The following is a 17,668-nucleotide window of genomic DNA, read 5'->3' as shown; positions in this document are numbered from 1 at the left end:
GCACGGAGACAACTGCTGGAGACAGTGATCCTGCCACGTCAGGCTTCGGCGAGACACGCGTCCTCTCGGACGCTGAAACCAAAGCCGTCCCTCTGGCCAGGCCTGCGCGTCAGCCCCAAGGTCTGCCTTGCTCTGGAGAAGCTGGGTAACTGCTTTTAATTTAAAAACAAGTTGACATTGTACAAGTCCATGTTCTGTAAAATGGAACAGGACCCTCTCGGCCCACCCCAACGCCCCCCGCCCCAGCGCTACTCGGGCTCGCTGCTGTTGGTCGTCTTCTCCCACTCCAAGCTCTCTTCGCTCTGCGCGGGTGAGCCCGCAGACGGCCGCGCCCGGAGGCCCTGAAACCTGCGGCACTCGGGGCACACACGGATGTGCGTGCACCCTCGGGCAACCAGGGCGGCTTCTTGTGCCAGTCTTTGTGCCAGGGGATCTGGCTCACCCCCGCTGCACAGCTTCCCGTTGCTGAGCGTGGTTGTGCTGCGGGCTCGGCGTTCCTCTGGGATAACGGGGCGAGTCCGTATCATTCCCCCTCGCCTTCGACGAGGGTGGAAACTGTCCTTGCAGAGAATGATGTTGCGCAGCTCTGTCACCATTTCTTGGCACACTGACACCTGTAAGGCAGACCCAAGACATACTGCTCACCTAAGTAAGCTGCAACCCCAGCAGAGCTGCGTCTGCTCTGGATTCTGATGCCAAAGTGTTACAGACTCAGTCTTTAATCTGGATTTTGACACCAATGCTCGGATATTCATGCTTGATTGAGCCCAGCAGATTCCACCTCTTGTCAGAGACTCTCCTGTATTCTGGATCCCCAAATCAATATGAGACCCAAACCTATGGCAGGTAGAAAGCCTCAGATGATCCTGTCTCCAAGGAAAGGCACCCAGACATTGTACACATCCTTGATCCCTTCAAAAGCCCTTGGAGCATCCCTACAGCCTCGATCTTAGTAGGCATGAATGAGAAGCTCATGCATTTTAGACCCTGCCCAATGCATCTAGACTTCTCGTGCTTTTGAAGTCTCATTACTAGGAACGGTCATCTCAGCCTGGGTGCATTACTGGCTCCAGAGCACTGCACTGCAGAGCACTCCGCAGATAGCAATAAACACACACTACACCCTCAGGACACTTTCAGGTCCTACCTCTGACTGCTCAGAGTGCCGAAGGCTCCACAAGAATTCCAGCATTGCCATAAAAATTGCTACGATTAAGCCACAGATGAGAACCACGAAGATTCCACCAATATTCTCCATTCCCAGGCCTAAAATAAAGCACAAGAGACAATGCTGTGGAGAGGCAGACACAACATAAATTGCAAGCATCACTGTACAGAAATCCCAATTCTTTGCTGTTTAGTTGGCATTGCATATACCCAGCCAGGGACCAAAAACACACAGCCAGCAGTACCCTATTGATAGCTAACCGCATGACTCAGTTGGCAAACTGAATGACTTGCCATAACTGCACGATCGAAGACACGTTCTCAGAAATGATGATTTTGCAGATAAAGAACAAGTACATTGGAGGGAAGTACAAAGCAATTTGTGGACAAACTGAAAACAGGGGAAAAAAATGAGAGATCAATCGGGCACATTAATCCCTGCAAATTATTCACCCAGCTCTATTTGCTTTGAACTTCGCAAAGGCAGATGAGCGATGTTGTTAAAGAAGCAGAGATGAAGGCGGCATGAAAGGGCTTTAAAGGAAGCTGGCACCAAGAAAAGCTTCTTTGATTGCATTACAAAGCACTGGTGAAAAATGATTACAGCTGCTTGTATTGCAGTAAGCAAGGAAAGGTACCAAACAAGACCAGGACCCAACACTGTCTGACACTATATGGTGACTGAGTGGGGTCCCTACCACCCAGGCATACCTGGTTACAGGTTGGGTGCTCTCTGCCCAGCACCCTCTGGCTCATGAGCAGAAACCAGCCCATTCCATGGGACAGCTCATCTCACCTCCCTTGGACATACTGATTACAACGGGATGACTGCCATCCCTGCTAATCGTAGGAGCCATTCAGCCACCCCAGGCCAAATGACACACATGTGAACAGCTTCGCTTTGGGGAGGGACTAAATCCCATGCACAGCAGCTGCCAGCCCTATCCTACACAATTTGCACTCCAGAAAGCTCACCAGTCGGAAGGAAAATCCACCCCTCAAGAACCTGGCCTGAGCTTTCCATGTGCCAAGGCTGTCCCCTCGCTTCCCACCGCAACCCCTGTCCCCAAATCCGCAGCCTTTGCTTCCACCTGGCCCTGCAGAACATGACCCTGAGAGGAGCCAGGGAGCAGCACCGGCCTCGGCACACGCTGTCCGAAAAATGGCTCTTCTCTCCTGTGCTTGTTGGTTTTGGGTCTCAAGTGGACTGGGACCCTGATTGGATTGATTACTAAAAAGCATGTGGTGCTTTGCACTGAGGTGACTGTATGAGGCCATTACTCAAGAAGAACATCTATAAAAATCTTCCTCTCCTCTCTGTAACATTAAATCAAAGCGTATGAACAAATGATTTATTGACTTAATCTCTTTGTGGCTTTTAGACACAAAATCTCACCAAAATCCTTGTAAATCGCTGACCTGTTTTGTTCTAAAAGTTAGGAGGTCACATTTCTCCCTTCTCCTCCATCATTCTTTTGGCATTGCCTCCAGAGCAATCTAGCAACTCTGTAAACCAACCCTTTGCAGAGAAATGTTTCCACTAAGACAGCAATTGCAGTGCAGAAAACACAGCCCATAATCACCGTTTAAACCTAAGATAAAGGCCATCCTCTCCTCCCAGCAGCTCTCAGATTCGAATTTAGGGCCAGTAACAGTCTCTCTACATCCTTCTGCCATTCCACCTGAGGTGGAATGGGTGCCTGAGGTGGCACCCATTGCCAAGCTCACCTGAGAGGTATTTCCTTCCCCCATATACACATACCAGCAGGCTACAGCCTTCCTCATTTCCTAGACTGAGAAAGGGAACCATGACTGAGAGCACAAAACAGCAGAAAAACTTGTCCAGGGTCACAGAGCACGTCGGCTAGTGTCAGAAACAGCCCAGGAGCCTGCTTCCCAGCTGCCCCCTTCCCAAGCCATCTCAAAACAACCCACAGACTAGAATCCACTTCAGAGTTGCCTCTGCACAATCCATGGAGGAAAAGACTCCCATGTGCCTGCTCGCCTTCAAAAGTAACTTCTTTGATAGCTTATCACCTTGCCCTGAGGCCTGATGTCTTACACTGGGCCAGCATCTTCTGTCTTGAGACTAACAGCCGGGGCTGCCTGCAGTGCAGCACTGCCTGACAGGGAGCACCAGCCCACAGTCCCCACAGAGCCTCGTCCAGTCTAGCTCACAAACTGCATGGACGCACACACCTACACCTGCTGCAATGTCAAGAAAACAAAAGAGCTACCATGGACCCAGCACGGCTCAGAAAAGTCAGAAGACTGTCCTTTCAACTGGGGGATCTGCTGGCCTCCCAGAAAACACTTGCTGAGGAAAAGGTGACTGCCAAAACTAAAAAATGCAGCAACTGAGTTAAGCTGGCAACTGCTTTCATGCTGGGACATCAGCCTAATGTGGTAGCTTTTATGGCAATTTGCATAGCATTACATAGAAAAAATTGCTCCTCAGTTTACAGATGTACTAATAAAGTCCTTGTGTCCCTTTCCCCCGGCTGTTTAAAAGGCGCTTTTCACTTGGAGCCATTAACCAGCGGGCCTGTGGTGGAGATCCATCTCCCTTGAAGGAACCCAGGATTTTGGTCTGATCCCTTTAGCCATCCATTTTCCCATGTAATGCTGCAGACATTCATTAGAAGCTAATTTACCCTCCATATGCATCCGATATTTGTCATTTGGTTGTTCCTGCTATCTTTGCCCCAGGCAAAAACACACAGCATGAGGCACAACAGAGCTGTTTGGCTTTCTCCTTGAATTGTGAAGGAAGGCATCTCAGGTCAGAAGGAGGGGAAAAAGTAATTCTCAGGCAGAAACCCTGGCAGCACTCAGGTGCAGATGGACTTTCATCCTCGTGCTGCTGGCAAGGGTGCTTCTACTGCCTGGTCCCTTCAGCATGCTACCGGAGAGTGGCGTGGCTTACCTTTGGCTCTGTGGTCCTCCTCTTTGGGGCACTTGCCTCCTTCCCACCACTTCCGCTTCAGGATTTCCAGGCGGTTGTTCTCTTGCAACTGGAGAATGGCCAGGTCAAACTCGTCACGAAACACAGAGCCTGCAACACCAAAAAGTACGTGGTAAGGCACTGCCTCAACCAGCCTTCCTCCCCGCCATGATGCCCTGCCAGTGTGCCCAACTACAAAAACTCATCTGTGAACGGTTTGGAAGGGACTCCAGTCCATGTAAGCCCTTGAAACATGCAGCCTCCCTGCTGGGACCATCACCTGGTTAATGTAATTTGCAGGCGGTAATTTCGCCTGCCCACCAAGACCCACACAGGACACTTAAAGAGTCACATTACAAGAGGGAGCTTTGGCTTCTGGGGCAGGGACTGAACAGGCAGTTCAGTATCACACCACTGCTCCTCCAAACCACTGAGATCCCTCTCCTGTCATTCAGCCTCCAACTTCAACCTTGCTCTAATGCTCCTTCCCTCAAACTGGTGTGGCTGTAACAACAGCAGCAAGTTCAACCTACACACAAGCCCAAACGTTCATGCTAAAGGATGCTCGCTCCTGTGCTCGGTACCGAGCTCTACTGCAGTCTTCATGTCGTCTGCAACCAGAGATCCAGAAGACGGGCCGTGGGAAAGACCACAGTTCTCCTGGTAACTCTGCACTATTGTCCCCGCAAGCAGCTTTCTGCTCTTCTTAGAACCTGCTACAGTTTCACTGTTTAACAAGACAATGTCAGAACAAATTTACTCCTGAAAGTAAGGATTTGTACTCACGATCAGGTTACTGTGATTTTACAAGCTTACGCATGTTAGCTAAACTATAGAGACTGTGTGACGGTTCTTATGTAATTCAGCTGAACTTTGTATTGCTAAGTGCAGTGCTTAAAGGTCAGAAACAAGGCTTCCCAAGTCTGTGAGACTGGCCGAAAGATCAGCCGATTGCTTGGAATAACAACTACTACATCCTTTTTCTGTGCTGCCCTGGGAGATGATGTTCTCTTGCTAGCTCTCGTATTTGAAAGACAAAACCCTGCATTTGTTAAACCTGATTATTAGCCGAGATAGTCATTGAATAGCCCAGTTCTCTGTCCTGGAGTTTTAAGAGCCACCAGCTGTTAAGAAACTTGTGCTAAAAACTACAAGAATTGCAACAGCATTACTTTTACAGCACTTCCAAGAGAAAACAAGGATCACAAAACAATTCAAAAACACTGGTTCAAAAGGGAAACAGTCAGCAAAGAGCAGAAAATACGCAGAAAAGAAGCAGCAATTTTGAAACATCTTTCACATTAATTACTTAAAGAGCCGCAGTCGTGTGTCACATGGCTCTGGACCAGAGCAGGGTCTCGTACATCTGGCTCTGAGCGTGCACCTTGGGCAGCTGCAATGTATTTGATTTTTCCTCCCGAGATAAAAAACGACCCTGGGCAGAGCTGTGAAACGTGACATTGGCTTTAGAGCCGGTTCAGCCTTTCAAATGCTCCGGTCCTCTGTCGACAGCTGAGAAGGACTAGAATTTTTCTTCACTGCCTACCGACGGGCATGCCAATCCCGTAGCCCTTGGTGTCCAGAAGGCCCCCGACCTGCGTGAGGTTGCAATTGCGCTGACGATAATACTCGTTCATGGTGGATTCCAGCAGGAAGGCGTAATTGGAGTTCAGCACACGTGCAATCCCTTCCTCCGTGCTCTTCACAAAGACGCTTGGCTGCTTGGAGTACATGTAGTTCCACATCCGCTGGTACGTCTGGTAGCGGGAGTTCTGCAGGAGAAAGGAAGCAAGTGCAGCTCGGGTAGGAGCATCTTGCTGTAACATAAACCCCAAATTAGACGCCACTATGAAAAGGCCACAATGGGGAAGGGAGTCAAAGCAGCTTTGGTGACAGATTCAAAAAGGAATTAGATGCCTAACCTTCATTTATTTCAATGAGATTTAGAGGCCCAACTATCTTGGTGGATTTGAGACTTTGTTGGCAAAGCTGGGCATGAAATGCATACCTAATTCCAATAGGTTCCAGCAAAGCTCTTTGCATAAATTCAATTTTAGAAAAATACACAGTTTCTGTAACAGTATATCAAAACCACACACAAAAACCCAGAAGAAATAGCTAGTGTTTGGCTGATCTAAACCACTGAATGCTCCCTGTAGAGCTCACACCCTATCATCTGTCACTGTACCCTCGTGCTTAACAGCCCACCAACATCAGAGCCGGACACCATCACCCTGAGAAGGGCACTGAGGGCAATACCAAAGCTCTTTGGCATTTGTTGCTTCCTGAATCCAGATTTTGGTTCACTCCCTTGTGAGGCAAATCAAAGTACCTGCTTAAGAGAACTGGAGTCTTTTCACTGACTACAGTAAACTAAAGCTCAGCCAGCCCCAAATCCTGAAACTTTGTTGGTGGTTGAACCCGATGAACCTGGTTGAACCCAAAGCTGACTATGGTTTATCTATCTTGCCTGTGCTGAGCAAAGACTGAAACCTTCTCGCGCAAAGACTGAAGATAAACACAGTCTAATCCACATTAGGAGTTTCATGAATTTGCCCTTTTCCCCTCACACTTGCATTTCTGCAGCACACGGAATCCCTTATACCACTTCCCCGCCTGGCCAAGACAGCAGGTACATGACACCCTGCCAGGGACCCCTGCCATCGCACTTCCAAGGGCTCGTTTTCTGTGACTGGCGAGCCTCAGGGAGTCTGCTGCTGACGTAGTTACTGTCGTCATCTGTCCAGCTCTGTCCTCTGGGTGCAGTCGTTTGGGCAAGGGACAGTCGAACAGGGTGCGTGTTTGTTCCCGATTCGCTGCACTTTTAAACCTTAATCCAGTGTGTTAGTGTCAGGGGAAACGGCTGCCAGGACAGGTTACAAGGCAAGGTGCTTCAGCAGTGGACATCGGTCTCATGCAACCAGGAACTAAGGGGTGGTGAAGACAACCTCAGCCATGCCTGCTTAATCCATCTCTGTATTTGACCCACCATCGTTACACCAGAGGCAAATGGATCCCAACATAGTTTAAAGCATTGCAAGCGGTGCAAGAACATCTTTTGCTAATGTCTTTTCTGATACCAGCGACTCCAGCACCTGCCGGGCAGCGCAGAGGCATAGCCAGGATTTTAAACGTGCAAGCCTTCCTGAAAAGAATTAAGCAAGTGCCTCATATACAGCCACCTTAGTCACTTGGGCTCTGTTCAGATCATTTTTAGATGTAACATTTCACTTAAAAGTAGCTTTTTACCAAACCCCTGAAGTTGGTAAAAAGTTGGGCTGAAAAGCTCAGGCTCACTTGAGAGATTTCTCAGGCTTCCCAGTGCAGTTCAGTCTCAGAGGGAGGAAAAAGTGAGAAAAGCTTTCTCTCCTTTCGGAATTTCCAGAAGTAATAAATAAATAATCCTCAAGCAGTTCTTTGTGCCTTCAGAGCACTGCAGAAAAGATTCACTTATTTATTTCCCTTCTGAACAGAGCAGGGAAGATAAAAATTAAATTGGGCTAAATGGCACGCATAAGTTTGCTTACACTTGACTGACTCATTTTCAGTGCTACTGACCACATAGAGACTCCAGCACTTTGACATACACTAGCCTACCTGAGGTTTGCAAATGTTTCTTTGCTTACCCAACCTGAGACTCTCATGTAAAAGTTAAGATCACAGCAAAACCACACAGAGATCCATGGAAATCTGACTGTAAATGCTCATCTGCTGAGACCATATCACATCATCACTGTCACACAGGGATGCATACCACTTTCCCACCCACATGGTGACACTCCAAGTGTTAAGTTGCTTTCTAAGTCCAACCAGGAAAGTTTGCTGCTCCAGGGTCCAGCACAGATGTCCTGACCCATGTCCTCCAGCATGCCAAGAGCATGCCATCCTGACTTCCCTGTCCTCCACCACGCCTCTCCCACCACTCATCCCATCATCACCCGCTGTGGATCTAGTCCAGTCCTGTGTGCAACCAAGCAGCCACGGCTCTCTCCAAAGGTCCCCTCTGTGCCAGAAACCAGAATGAAACAGGCATGACAGGCTGGGGTGACACCCAAATCTGATTAAAGTGTGCCCTCTGCACCCCCGGCCCCAGTTAGCAAAAGAATGGGGTTTACTTGGAAGAAGGTCATGCTGGAGCCACCGTGAATGGTGCCATACTCGATGGCTGTCTGGTCAGCCAGGTCATCTACAGATTCGATGGGGACGTCCATCCGCTGCACGGTGAGGAAGGCTGCCAGATTGGCCGTGTAGGAGGAGATGATGATCAAGGTGAATGCCCACCTAGGGAAGGGGGCAACGAAGATGGTGACCTGAGATTTCCCCATGGACTGAATCTGATCTCCACCCCCACCCTCTGCCTCTCCATCAGTTTCTGCCCAGCAAAGACCCACAGAGAAGCCTTCCTTAAGAGAAGGGCTGACCTCCTTACCAGACTCCACTGACACAGCGCGTGGATAATGCTTGCGGGGCAATGGTGGAGCCTTGCTGCATGAATCCCCCGACTGGAAACCACAAGCTGTTGCCGAGAGAGTACTGATTCACGAGAAGATTGCATCTGCCTTGCGAGCAGGGGTGGGGGCTGTACCATTCATATGGTGTCAATCTAAAACGGCAAGAAACAGGTAGCTCGGGTAATTCACTGGGAAATGGGGCACTTCGGAGAAAAAAAGCGGGAAAAAAAACCCAGCTGTGAAGCCCTAGCTCTCCTGGAGGCAGATTTTTCAGAGGAGGAAACTCTTTGCTGTCAATTGATGCCCAGGGCTCAGAGCTGTGGGAAATGCTTGCTCTAAGACTCAGAAGCCAGAGGCTTTCTTGTAAAGATTTGCAAAAGTTTTGAGAGGCTCTGCTGAAAATCTGGGCATGGGCTGCGGGGAGGCTGGAGCCCTGTGTGCAAATTCATACCACAGGCAACCACAACAATAATTCCAAATGTGCTCGGACTTGATGTGAATTGAAATCAAACATTTTTGTCTGTGTTCCCTGCTACAGAATGAGCATCAATGGGAAGTTCAAAAGTGAAGCGTGTGACAGAAAAAATAACTGTATTGGTGCAAATGGTTGCTCCAAGACTGTCCAATTGCCCTGGCAAGGTCTAGGTCCCAGGTCTAGTTTGAAGCTAAGTGGTGGTGTTTCAAAGCATCCCATACTTTCAGTGCTCACAGGGACAGGACAGAGGTGGGAATCTGAAATGACAGCCTGTCACTGAGGCTACTGTAGTCTAGCTCTCTTCTGCTGTTCTCAATCCCCAGTTCCCTGGTTGCTAAGAAAGTCTTTTAATTCCTGTGCTGCAGTTCATTATATTGCTAATGGTTAACAAAGCTGGTACCTGGAAGGGTCATTTTGGGCATACTGCCAATACAGCTCCAGGGCTCTGCCAGCTTACATAGCATTCCACCACAACGAGGTATTTATTTTCATTTCTGCATCTCCTACCTCACTGTGATGCCAGGGAGGTGGAAGTTATTTCCTGGAGACTTTCTATGGCTGGATCAAGCACTGGCAATAAAAAACACTGCTCTGGGAGAGCCTTCTGCAATTCACAGGGTCAAAAGCTCCTTACTGCTGAGCAAAGCAGAAAGCAGCATCCAAGCCTGCATCTCCAGCAGGAAGCCGCATAAAGGCACTTTTTTGGAGGACCATGTTTAAAACATGGGGAGGGGGGCTAAAGAGGCACCAAATCTCAGTCTGCAGAGAGCGTTGGACTGCATTATTCAATAGTTTCTTTAGAGCTACATTTCTGAAGCTGTAACAGCATTCAGAGAAACCATTAAAGCCCTGTCAGGATGACAACTTTAGCCATGTTAAGGGACCGAGTGACAGCACAGTTCCAATTTTTGTAATGAGAATTGGGTATTAACCGTGTCCCGAAAGAGCCATCAAGCCCTGAGTGCGTCTTTGGTACACATTGCCAGGACACAGTTCAGGTCTGTCTGAAAAGGCCCATCTATGCCACCAACCATAAGAAGTTCGTTAGGAAGTCAGGGAAAGCAGTAATGGAGCACAGACCCTGGGCCTCGATGGGAGGCACGCTGCAGACAAGCACTCAGTGATATATTTTAAGGCCGATTTAAATTAGTCATAGGGAAACGGAACTGAGAGCTGTCAAGTGAGGCTCGGCACATCAACCAAGAGGCTGTTGAAAGATATTAATGAACTTTCTTTTTCTGTACATGCTGGGTTTTACAGGGCTAAAGGAACCAAACATCACTCCCGGAATTTGCAATAGTATCTCTGAATGCATCTGCCGGTACCTGCCAGCCTCCACCCTTCCTGTTCAAGTCTGAGGTTTACCTCAAAGTTTACCTGTTGCAGATCACCTACAGGGAGCAGCACCATTTGCACAGCACCAGCCCTACTCCCAAACCTCCTCCCACCCGTCCCACGCATCTCTCGGCACTGGCACCCACTGCCGTGGCCAAGCACGCTCCTGAATCGCGGCACATTGCTCTTGCCCACCCTGTCACGGCCATACGCATCGGCGACATGCCTGCGCGGGCACTCAACGGCACAGACCCAGTCCCCGGCTGGCAGAGGGCAGGGGGCTGGCATGCTTCTGCCCCCCTTACTGGTCCCTCCACACTGGTGGCCCGTGTCCCCTTGCCCAGCCCCTCACCACGCATCCCCCCACGGGCCTGGGAGCGTGACGCTAGATGGCATCGCGAGGAAGGAAAAGGCACCGTCAGGCACATTACCGAGCGACCAAGAAGAGGACGCAGCTGACAGCCAGGTAGGCGAGCAGCATGAAGAGCCAGACGCCAGGGGAAAAGGGATCCAGGAAGGAGAAGTAGCCAGGCTTGCGGCCCTGGAAAGGAAACACAGAGGAGTTTGACCTGCTTGTATTGCTACAGATTAAAGGGTCCCTTCTGAAAACAACAGAAAGAAACACAGCTGCCCTGATGCTGACAACGGATGGGAGCAGCAGAAGTGAAATAAAGTAAGTGGGGATTTGTGGAAACCTTGCAGAGGAAACAGGTGAGACTGAACACAAAAAATGACCAAGTCCTGCAGCATCTCCACACTGGGATTCATCTCCTAAGACTGTTCCTCTCCCGACCTCAACCGCTTTTGTTCCTCCAGGCAAAGAAAGAGGTGAACTGGTAGAAAAATCGGGACAATTGCAGCACTCTGTCCTCCCCATGGCAGGATGTGCTGCACCCCTTGCCTGCGGGGCCATGACGGGGGTGTCCCCGTCTGAAGCCCTCGTCCACCCAAGCAGGCTGCACACTGCGCTTGCTGGGCAGGAGGGGGCTTCCCTGGGAGTGCATGCCTGAGCACAGAGGTGGGTGGGATCCTTTGCACAAAGCAGAGTGGGGAGGAAATATTTTTGTGCAGGGGGAAAAAAAAAAAAAGAGACACTTGCAATATTTCTGGTTTTCTTTATTCAGCCTTGAAAAGTTTCATCTCTACAAAACTCAGTAAAATCATTACTTTTATCTCAGGAAACATGATATTTTTATCTCCAGGATGCGTCAGAATTTCCTGTTTTTCCTCAGCAAACCACCTTTCCTTGAAAAGTAAGGCTTCACTGCTCAAAGAAAACAGGTTGATCTTCCCTCAAAGTACCTTTAATTTTCACAAGGACACTGCCACCACTGAAATCTCATCGAACTTAGCAAAATTTGTGCAAAGAGTGGATTAATTGCTATGAGAAGTTTCTCAAAAGCTGAACACCTCCCATCTTGGTGAGCATACATCTCTTGCCACCACCAGCTCTGCGTACGCAGTTCCTCTGCAACACAGCCTTCTCCAGGGTGGAAAGAGCAGCCACCAATTTCCTCCCGAGCCAACTTAACACCTGACGGGGGGCAGGTGAAAATAGAGTACAAGCCACGGGACTAAATTAGTGCTCTTTTACTCTCTGTGCAATTTTTAGTATCTGTATGGAGCAGAAAGCGCTTTGTTTCAGCACTGTGCACCCCTGACACACCTCTGACCGCGAATGCCGCAAACGTTCGGGCAATGCTCATCTACCTCAGGCATCGTCTTTCCTTACCGTATCCTCTGAAAGACTCCCAGCAAAAGCACGAACTCCCAACGCAGAGCTAAAGCGTTGCATTAACCCCGTGGGACTGTGAGCCCTTTGCTCACAGGAGCCTGTGTCTTCTGCCCCAAACCACAAAGTCAGTCCTGGCATCACAAAACCTCGTGCTCTACCGTTTCCCCAAGCACCTGTAACCGCATCAGAACTCCTGCGAAGGCTTTTACTGTAACGTCAGAGTGCGAACAGCCTTTTATCACATCTTGGCCAGGCTGTCAGCCTATTTCTTACTGGCACCTTACTCTGTTGTGTGCTGAGAACATCTATCACTGTTTGCTCAATGCAGTTCACTCCAGCAGCTGTTTCCCAGCACTTGCAGCACAGCAGCTGCTCCGCTGTAGTTTGCTTGCTTTACACAAAAGCTGCTGCCGGGGATCATCTTTGACACACAGAGGCCTCATTTTTCCCTAGTCCACTGCCTTACCCTGCCCATCCGTGACATCACATAAACTAATAATAGCTGGTAATAAATAACACCTAACCTCAATTGCCATAGCAAACCCAGCGCATAAAAGACCAAGGTCCTGATATTTTAGAGCTGTGCTTAATCCAAAGGCAGTGAATAATTTTCTATTTCCACAAAAGTCCCCAGGAAACATAGCTGCTTTTTTTTTTTCCCCTTCCCCAGACTCAGAGCAGCACTTTAAATTCCATTTCCATTAAAAAAAGCACTGTTTTACTACTGAAGTATTCATAATCTTATGCAAAACCTGAATTTCACAAGGTCTTGGTAGTTCTTCTGAAGACTGAGTCGTTGCTGGAAAAGGCAAAAAAAATGCACAAAAATCCTCCTGTACTAAAAATATCTAGGTTACTGTGATATTCTCAGCTCCAGTCACCAGCTGAGACCATAACATCTCAGAAACCTTCTACAGCAAACTCTGCCCTGCAAGAAGTAAAAAAACACCATACCATAACATCCTATCCCTGTATCCTTAAGGACGAGATAAGCTTGAGACCTACATTAGCATTTTTAGAGAATCTGGCTTATTAAGGCTTTTAACAAATAGATGAGTTAAGAATCATATGGTTCAGACCTTCCTGTGACCATTTCAGGTTACTTTAAAATCATTTCCCAAGAAAAAGTTCAGGTTCTCCTGGGTATAATTCCAGAGTCTCTCTTTAAGGCAAGGTCTCCCTTCCATACCGGGATATCTTACTGTGCTTGGTATAGCCAGGTGAAGTACAGAACAGTGAAAGACACTGCATTCTTCTTTTGTCCTTTCCTTTTTTTGGTCAATTGCTGCTGTGCTCTGCCTTTCCATATATTCTTCCTAGAAACCCAGAGAAAGAGAAATGACTGCTACAGCCAGTGTCTGGGCACAAACCAAGGGCCCTCAGAGCCAGAGATGCGGCTGGAAACTGCATCCCAGAGGGACTCACGGTTGCAGTAACATCCTTTCGTCACCTTGTTGGAGCTCCTCTCACAAGTTCAGAGAGGTGAGACGATCTCATGAGTCTGCAGGCTCCAAGGTGCACTCCCTCTGCACTTCTCACTGATCCCATCCAGATGACCATGGACTTCTTGATGCCAACAGGAAGCCAAAGGGAAGCAATGTCAAAGCTCTTCTCTTTAGCGACTGCAGGGCTTTCCTGGATGCCCCACAGGCCCCCGGCTCCCTTTTTCCTCTAGAGCTAAACTGGCTCAGCTGCCTTCTTCCACAGGTGTTTACACACTCAAGAACGAAAGCAGGCAATGGGAACCTGCAAGGTGTGAAGGGCATCATCTGCCCTCGGCCAAGCAAACTGAAGATCCTTCTGGGCAGCTTATCCCTCCCCGGCATCCTAGAGCTGGCAGGAAACTCCCAGGCACTGGTGGTGCCTTAGCTGGGGCTCCCTGGTGAGATGCTCCTGTAACAAAGTTCCTTGCTGTAATTAAGGCCTTGATGTCTTCTCTATGTTTCTGGGGCAGTTTGTCAATAAATTACACTCATTAAGGAAATGATGTTGGAAGCTTTAAGTCTCAGGCTTGGCAATGACTCTCTCCTGTGACTTTGTAGTAGTAGTAGTTCTGGTTCCTTTCAGATACAGTCATTTTCAGGCTGCTGCTACATACTCTTTTCATTCACAGTTGTGGATAAGAATAAGGATATTCTGTTCCCACAGAGGGCACAAACTCTCTCTTATCTGTCTGTTTTGAAGATGGGAATGACAATATCTGGAATCTGTCAGATATTTTTAGCTGTTCCCAATACAGCTTTGTTAATTGGAGGAGCCATTTTTCCTGGCATAGAAATGTTCAAAATGCCCAATAATTGATGAAAGCCTCCTGCAAATCCTCAGATGGGAGCAGGAGGGATTCATTTACCCTCCTCAGGCATTCTTGGAAGTTTTAGTTTTCATCCAGAGAGAACCAGTTTCCTGGGCAGGTACCTGTGACTGAAGAGCCTGAATGTGCAGGACATCCAGGAAGAGGAGGAGTGGAGCTATATGGCAAGGTCCTGGCTTCGTCCCTGTTCAGGTCTGTGCCTTACAACTCCACACACACACACACTGCACACACAGCCTGAAGGGACCCCAGTGCTCGCCTGTTCCCTCTTGCAGAAGCAGACAGCCCTACCTATGCCATTTCTCATAGGTGCTTGTCCCTATAAAGGCAGGCAAGAGAAAACTCCCTGTCTCTAAGTCAGAAGAAAAGCAAGAAAACCCAGCCTGGAAATGCAGAAACATTGATGTGTGCTGGGTATAACTGCAGTGCATTTGGTCCCAACAAAACAGCATGTATATTCTAGGATGATCATGTCTGATCCAGATGCAGATTCTTCTCTCTCCAAGGTCCTTTCTCCAGCATAAATAAGCAAAACCCAAGCACAGGCTGCTGTGAATCCTTAATTTGGGGTCACCAGGTGGGCGACGACACGCCAATGCATACCACAGTCCTGGGTACGCCTGGGGTCAGCGGTTGCTCCCATCCTTGCTTCAGCGAAGCAGGAGGCTTGCTGGCAGAGCAGCGTGGTTATCAGGAGAGGTGCTCTGCGCCTCTGCCTCCGCTGTTGAGCCTCCCCTGGCTGGGATGAAGAAGCTAGTCATTCAGTCCTTCCCATTCCATAAGTCTTCTGCAGCAATCAAGTAGAAACACTTTAAGTCTCAGTTCACCCGGCCTAAACTCAGCTATTCCAGTGTATTCACTAAATCTACATTTTCTCATCTCGAGGTAGAGCACAGGAAGGACTTTCAGGGCTGATGAGCCAGAGTCATGTGCTAGCTACTCCCTCGTTCCCTGCCATAGAGGCAGGGAAGGGAGCAAAACTGAGGAGCCGAGGTCAGGTGCTAGCTCCCCCCTCGTCCCCTGCCATAGAGGCAGGTAAGTGAGCAAAAGCATGTGTATGCTACAAATAAACCTGACTTTCAACATCCCTCTGTGTAGAAATGGCACCGGGCCCCTGATTTCAGCCCCCTGCCAAGCAGAGTGACTGCTCAGCACTCGTCATCTATCTCCTGCCTTCCCCAGGTCCCACCAGATGGTCAGAATGGGAACATAATAAAACAAAAGCAAGCCTTTTCTCCTAGCAGCCTGCAAGTCAGAAAGCCTATTAGAGTCCTCATGTCAGAAATCCGTACTTGATTATATCACAACAAGTGAAATTGAGAAAAATGACAGCCCCATTTAAAGCTGCCATATTTGGTTATGTGTGATAAGAGACACACGTACTGTGGTGGCTGGTTGGCGGGGTGGGGAGGAGAAAGGGGGGGAGAAATCATTTGCCACCGGAGTTACATGGAAATCAAAATAAAATGTCATCATGCTGGGAGGAGACCGGGGTGTAGAGGCAACTCATCAGCATGAGATTTATTTGTGCTTATTTATTAAGCTACGTCTGATCTGCGCTGTGATTAACATACGTCAGCTGCAATTTTTGACATTGCAGAGATGTTTGCTGGGGCGGGGAAGGGAGGAGAGGGGATACGAGCAGATGGGGCTGTGGGGCTGCCTTCCACTGCTCCGCAAACCACATCCTTAAAGGAAAGCCAGGGCGATTAGCTATCTTGCCTTTCCTTGTTAAATAAATATTTACCAGCTTAATTAGTTAACCGACACACAGCTCTCACTCTCCTCAAGCTAAGCAGGAAAGGTCTGGACAAAGAGGGGCCAAGTCCTGAGAGGACAGAGTGGGCTCCAAGCTTTCCTGTTGGGGAGACCGCCCTGCTCCTGGGGAGGCCGCGAGCCCAGGCTGCCGCTGCCATCGCCCCCCATGGCCTCCATGCAGCAAAGCAGGGCTCGCTGCGGGCCGACCTGACCTGGGAGATGCCCTGTGTCTGCCCTGCAAGTCTGCCTGGGCCACTGGGCAGCTCCCCTGCTCAAAGTCCTAATGGGGTCCTTCGTCAGGCAGCTGAAGACCGAGTCCTGACTGATGGCAGGGGACCATTTGCCAAACACATTTTAAGACTGTAATTATTAATCCTGTTCAGTTTGGTAAATGCCCGAAGGGCAGGCTGGAACATGGCGGTGTTGCGTTACTCTGGTACCAGCACAAGCAGCAGATGGTCCCTGCCCTGAAGAACTTACACTCTAAGTAGATGTGTCAGACACATTTATATTGAGCTCGCACAGAGGCAGCAGCAAATGCCTTGCACTTATAGAGCAGATCACATGCAAACCCTGCACCAATATTCCTGTGTTTCCTCTGGAGGGAGCGGCAGCAGCCTCACGCTGTTCAGGGAATGATGCCTCGTCAAGGGACTTGCTGAAGGTTATGGTGTAAATCGGAGGCAGAGCACGCGTGGTACTTAATCCCCAAACTTTAAAAAACCATGCAAGAAAGCAAGAAACTCAAGTATAATCCCAGCCGAGTGACACTGGCAGAAACACCTCCCGAATCCACAGGCAGCTGGTGGTGCGAAAAAGCGAGTGTAGCGGGGAAGGGAAAGTTACATACGATTTCTGGGAGCTTGTAGAGCCCGACCCTTGTTGACCAGTTAACTCATTGATCCTAAATCCTGCACGTACCAGAGGAAACAGAATTTCAACTAGATTTTAATTACTTGCTTGCTCTTGGCAGGAGCCACTCAGCACAGAGACATGTATGCGCAAGTTTGTTTATGTTCGTACCAAAGGCCGCGTCCTTAACAGCCTTGCGAACGGAGGGGGGGGCCGGGAGACGCACCTTCACTTGTTTTATCCTTTTGGCTGCTATTGTTGAGCTGACGGGAAACCAAGACTGTAATTCACATCACACTCGGCACCGTACAGAGCACATTTCCAAAAGGCAGATTGGGAATAATACGACATCCTGTTGCGGAGGACCTGCTGCCAGGGCTCGCCTCCTGTGACGCCGGGGAGCCGGGGGCTTTGCCTGGCCCACATGGGCGTAGCTGGGGAAAGTCTCTCCTCTCCTGAGCTTCGGGAAGAAGCTAGCACCATGGAAAGTGGGAATGGAAGAGGCTCTAGGAGAATTCAGGACAACAAGCAAAGACACAACACAACGCCACGTACGTGCTTGCACGCGTGAATCCCCTGGGCAGATCCACAGCTGCTCTGCTCCGAGACACAGGCCCGGTGTTGCTAAACAGCCACCACG

General features: G+C 49.2%; 1 protein-coding gene across 1 annotated transcript in view; it reads right to left on the bottom strand.

The window, feature by feature from the left end:
• Positions 1 to 248: 248 nt before the first annotated feature.
• The window catches only part of LOC104627033 (glutamate receptor ionotropic, kainate 4), a gene marked incomplete at its 5' end in the record, with an annotated part of 78,414 nt that continues 60,994 nt past the window's right edge, over positions 249 to 17,668 (bottom strand). Inside the window, 7 exons of the mRNA XM_010295159.1 lie at positions 249 to 614; positions 1,148 to 1,266; positions 4,094 to 4,222; positions 5,658 to 5,883; positions 8,227 to 8,392; positions 8,541 to 8,714; positions 10,804 to 10,913. Of these exons, the coding sequence (XP_010293461.1) occupies positions 249 to 614; positions 1,148 to 1,266; positions 4,094 to 4,222; positions 5,658 to 5,883; positions 8,227 to 8,392; positions 8,541 to 8,714; positions 10,804 to 10,913 (1,290 nt within the window). The remainder of the gene's footprint in view (positions 615 to 1,147; positions 1,267 to 4,093; positions 4,223 to 5,657; positions 5,884 to 8,226; positions 8,393 to 8,540; positions 8,715 to 10,803; positions 10,914 to 17,668) is intronic.

Source organism: Phaethon lepturus, unplaced genomic scaffold, assembly GCF_000687285.1.
Source record: "Phaethon lepturus isolate BGI_N335 unplaced genomic scaffold, ASM68728v1 scaffold19130, whole genome shotgun sequence".
Taxonomy (NCBI): domain Eukaryota; kingdom Metazoa; phylum Chordata; class Aves; order Phaethontiformes; family Phaethontidae; genus Phaethon; species Phaethon lepturus.
Note: the sequence above shows the minus strand (reverse complement) of the source record. Positions and strands in the feature narration are given on the sequence as shown.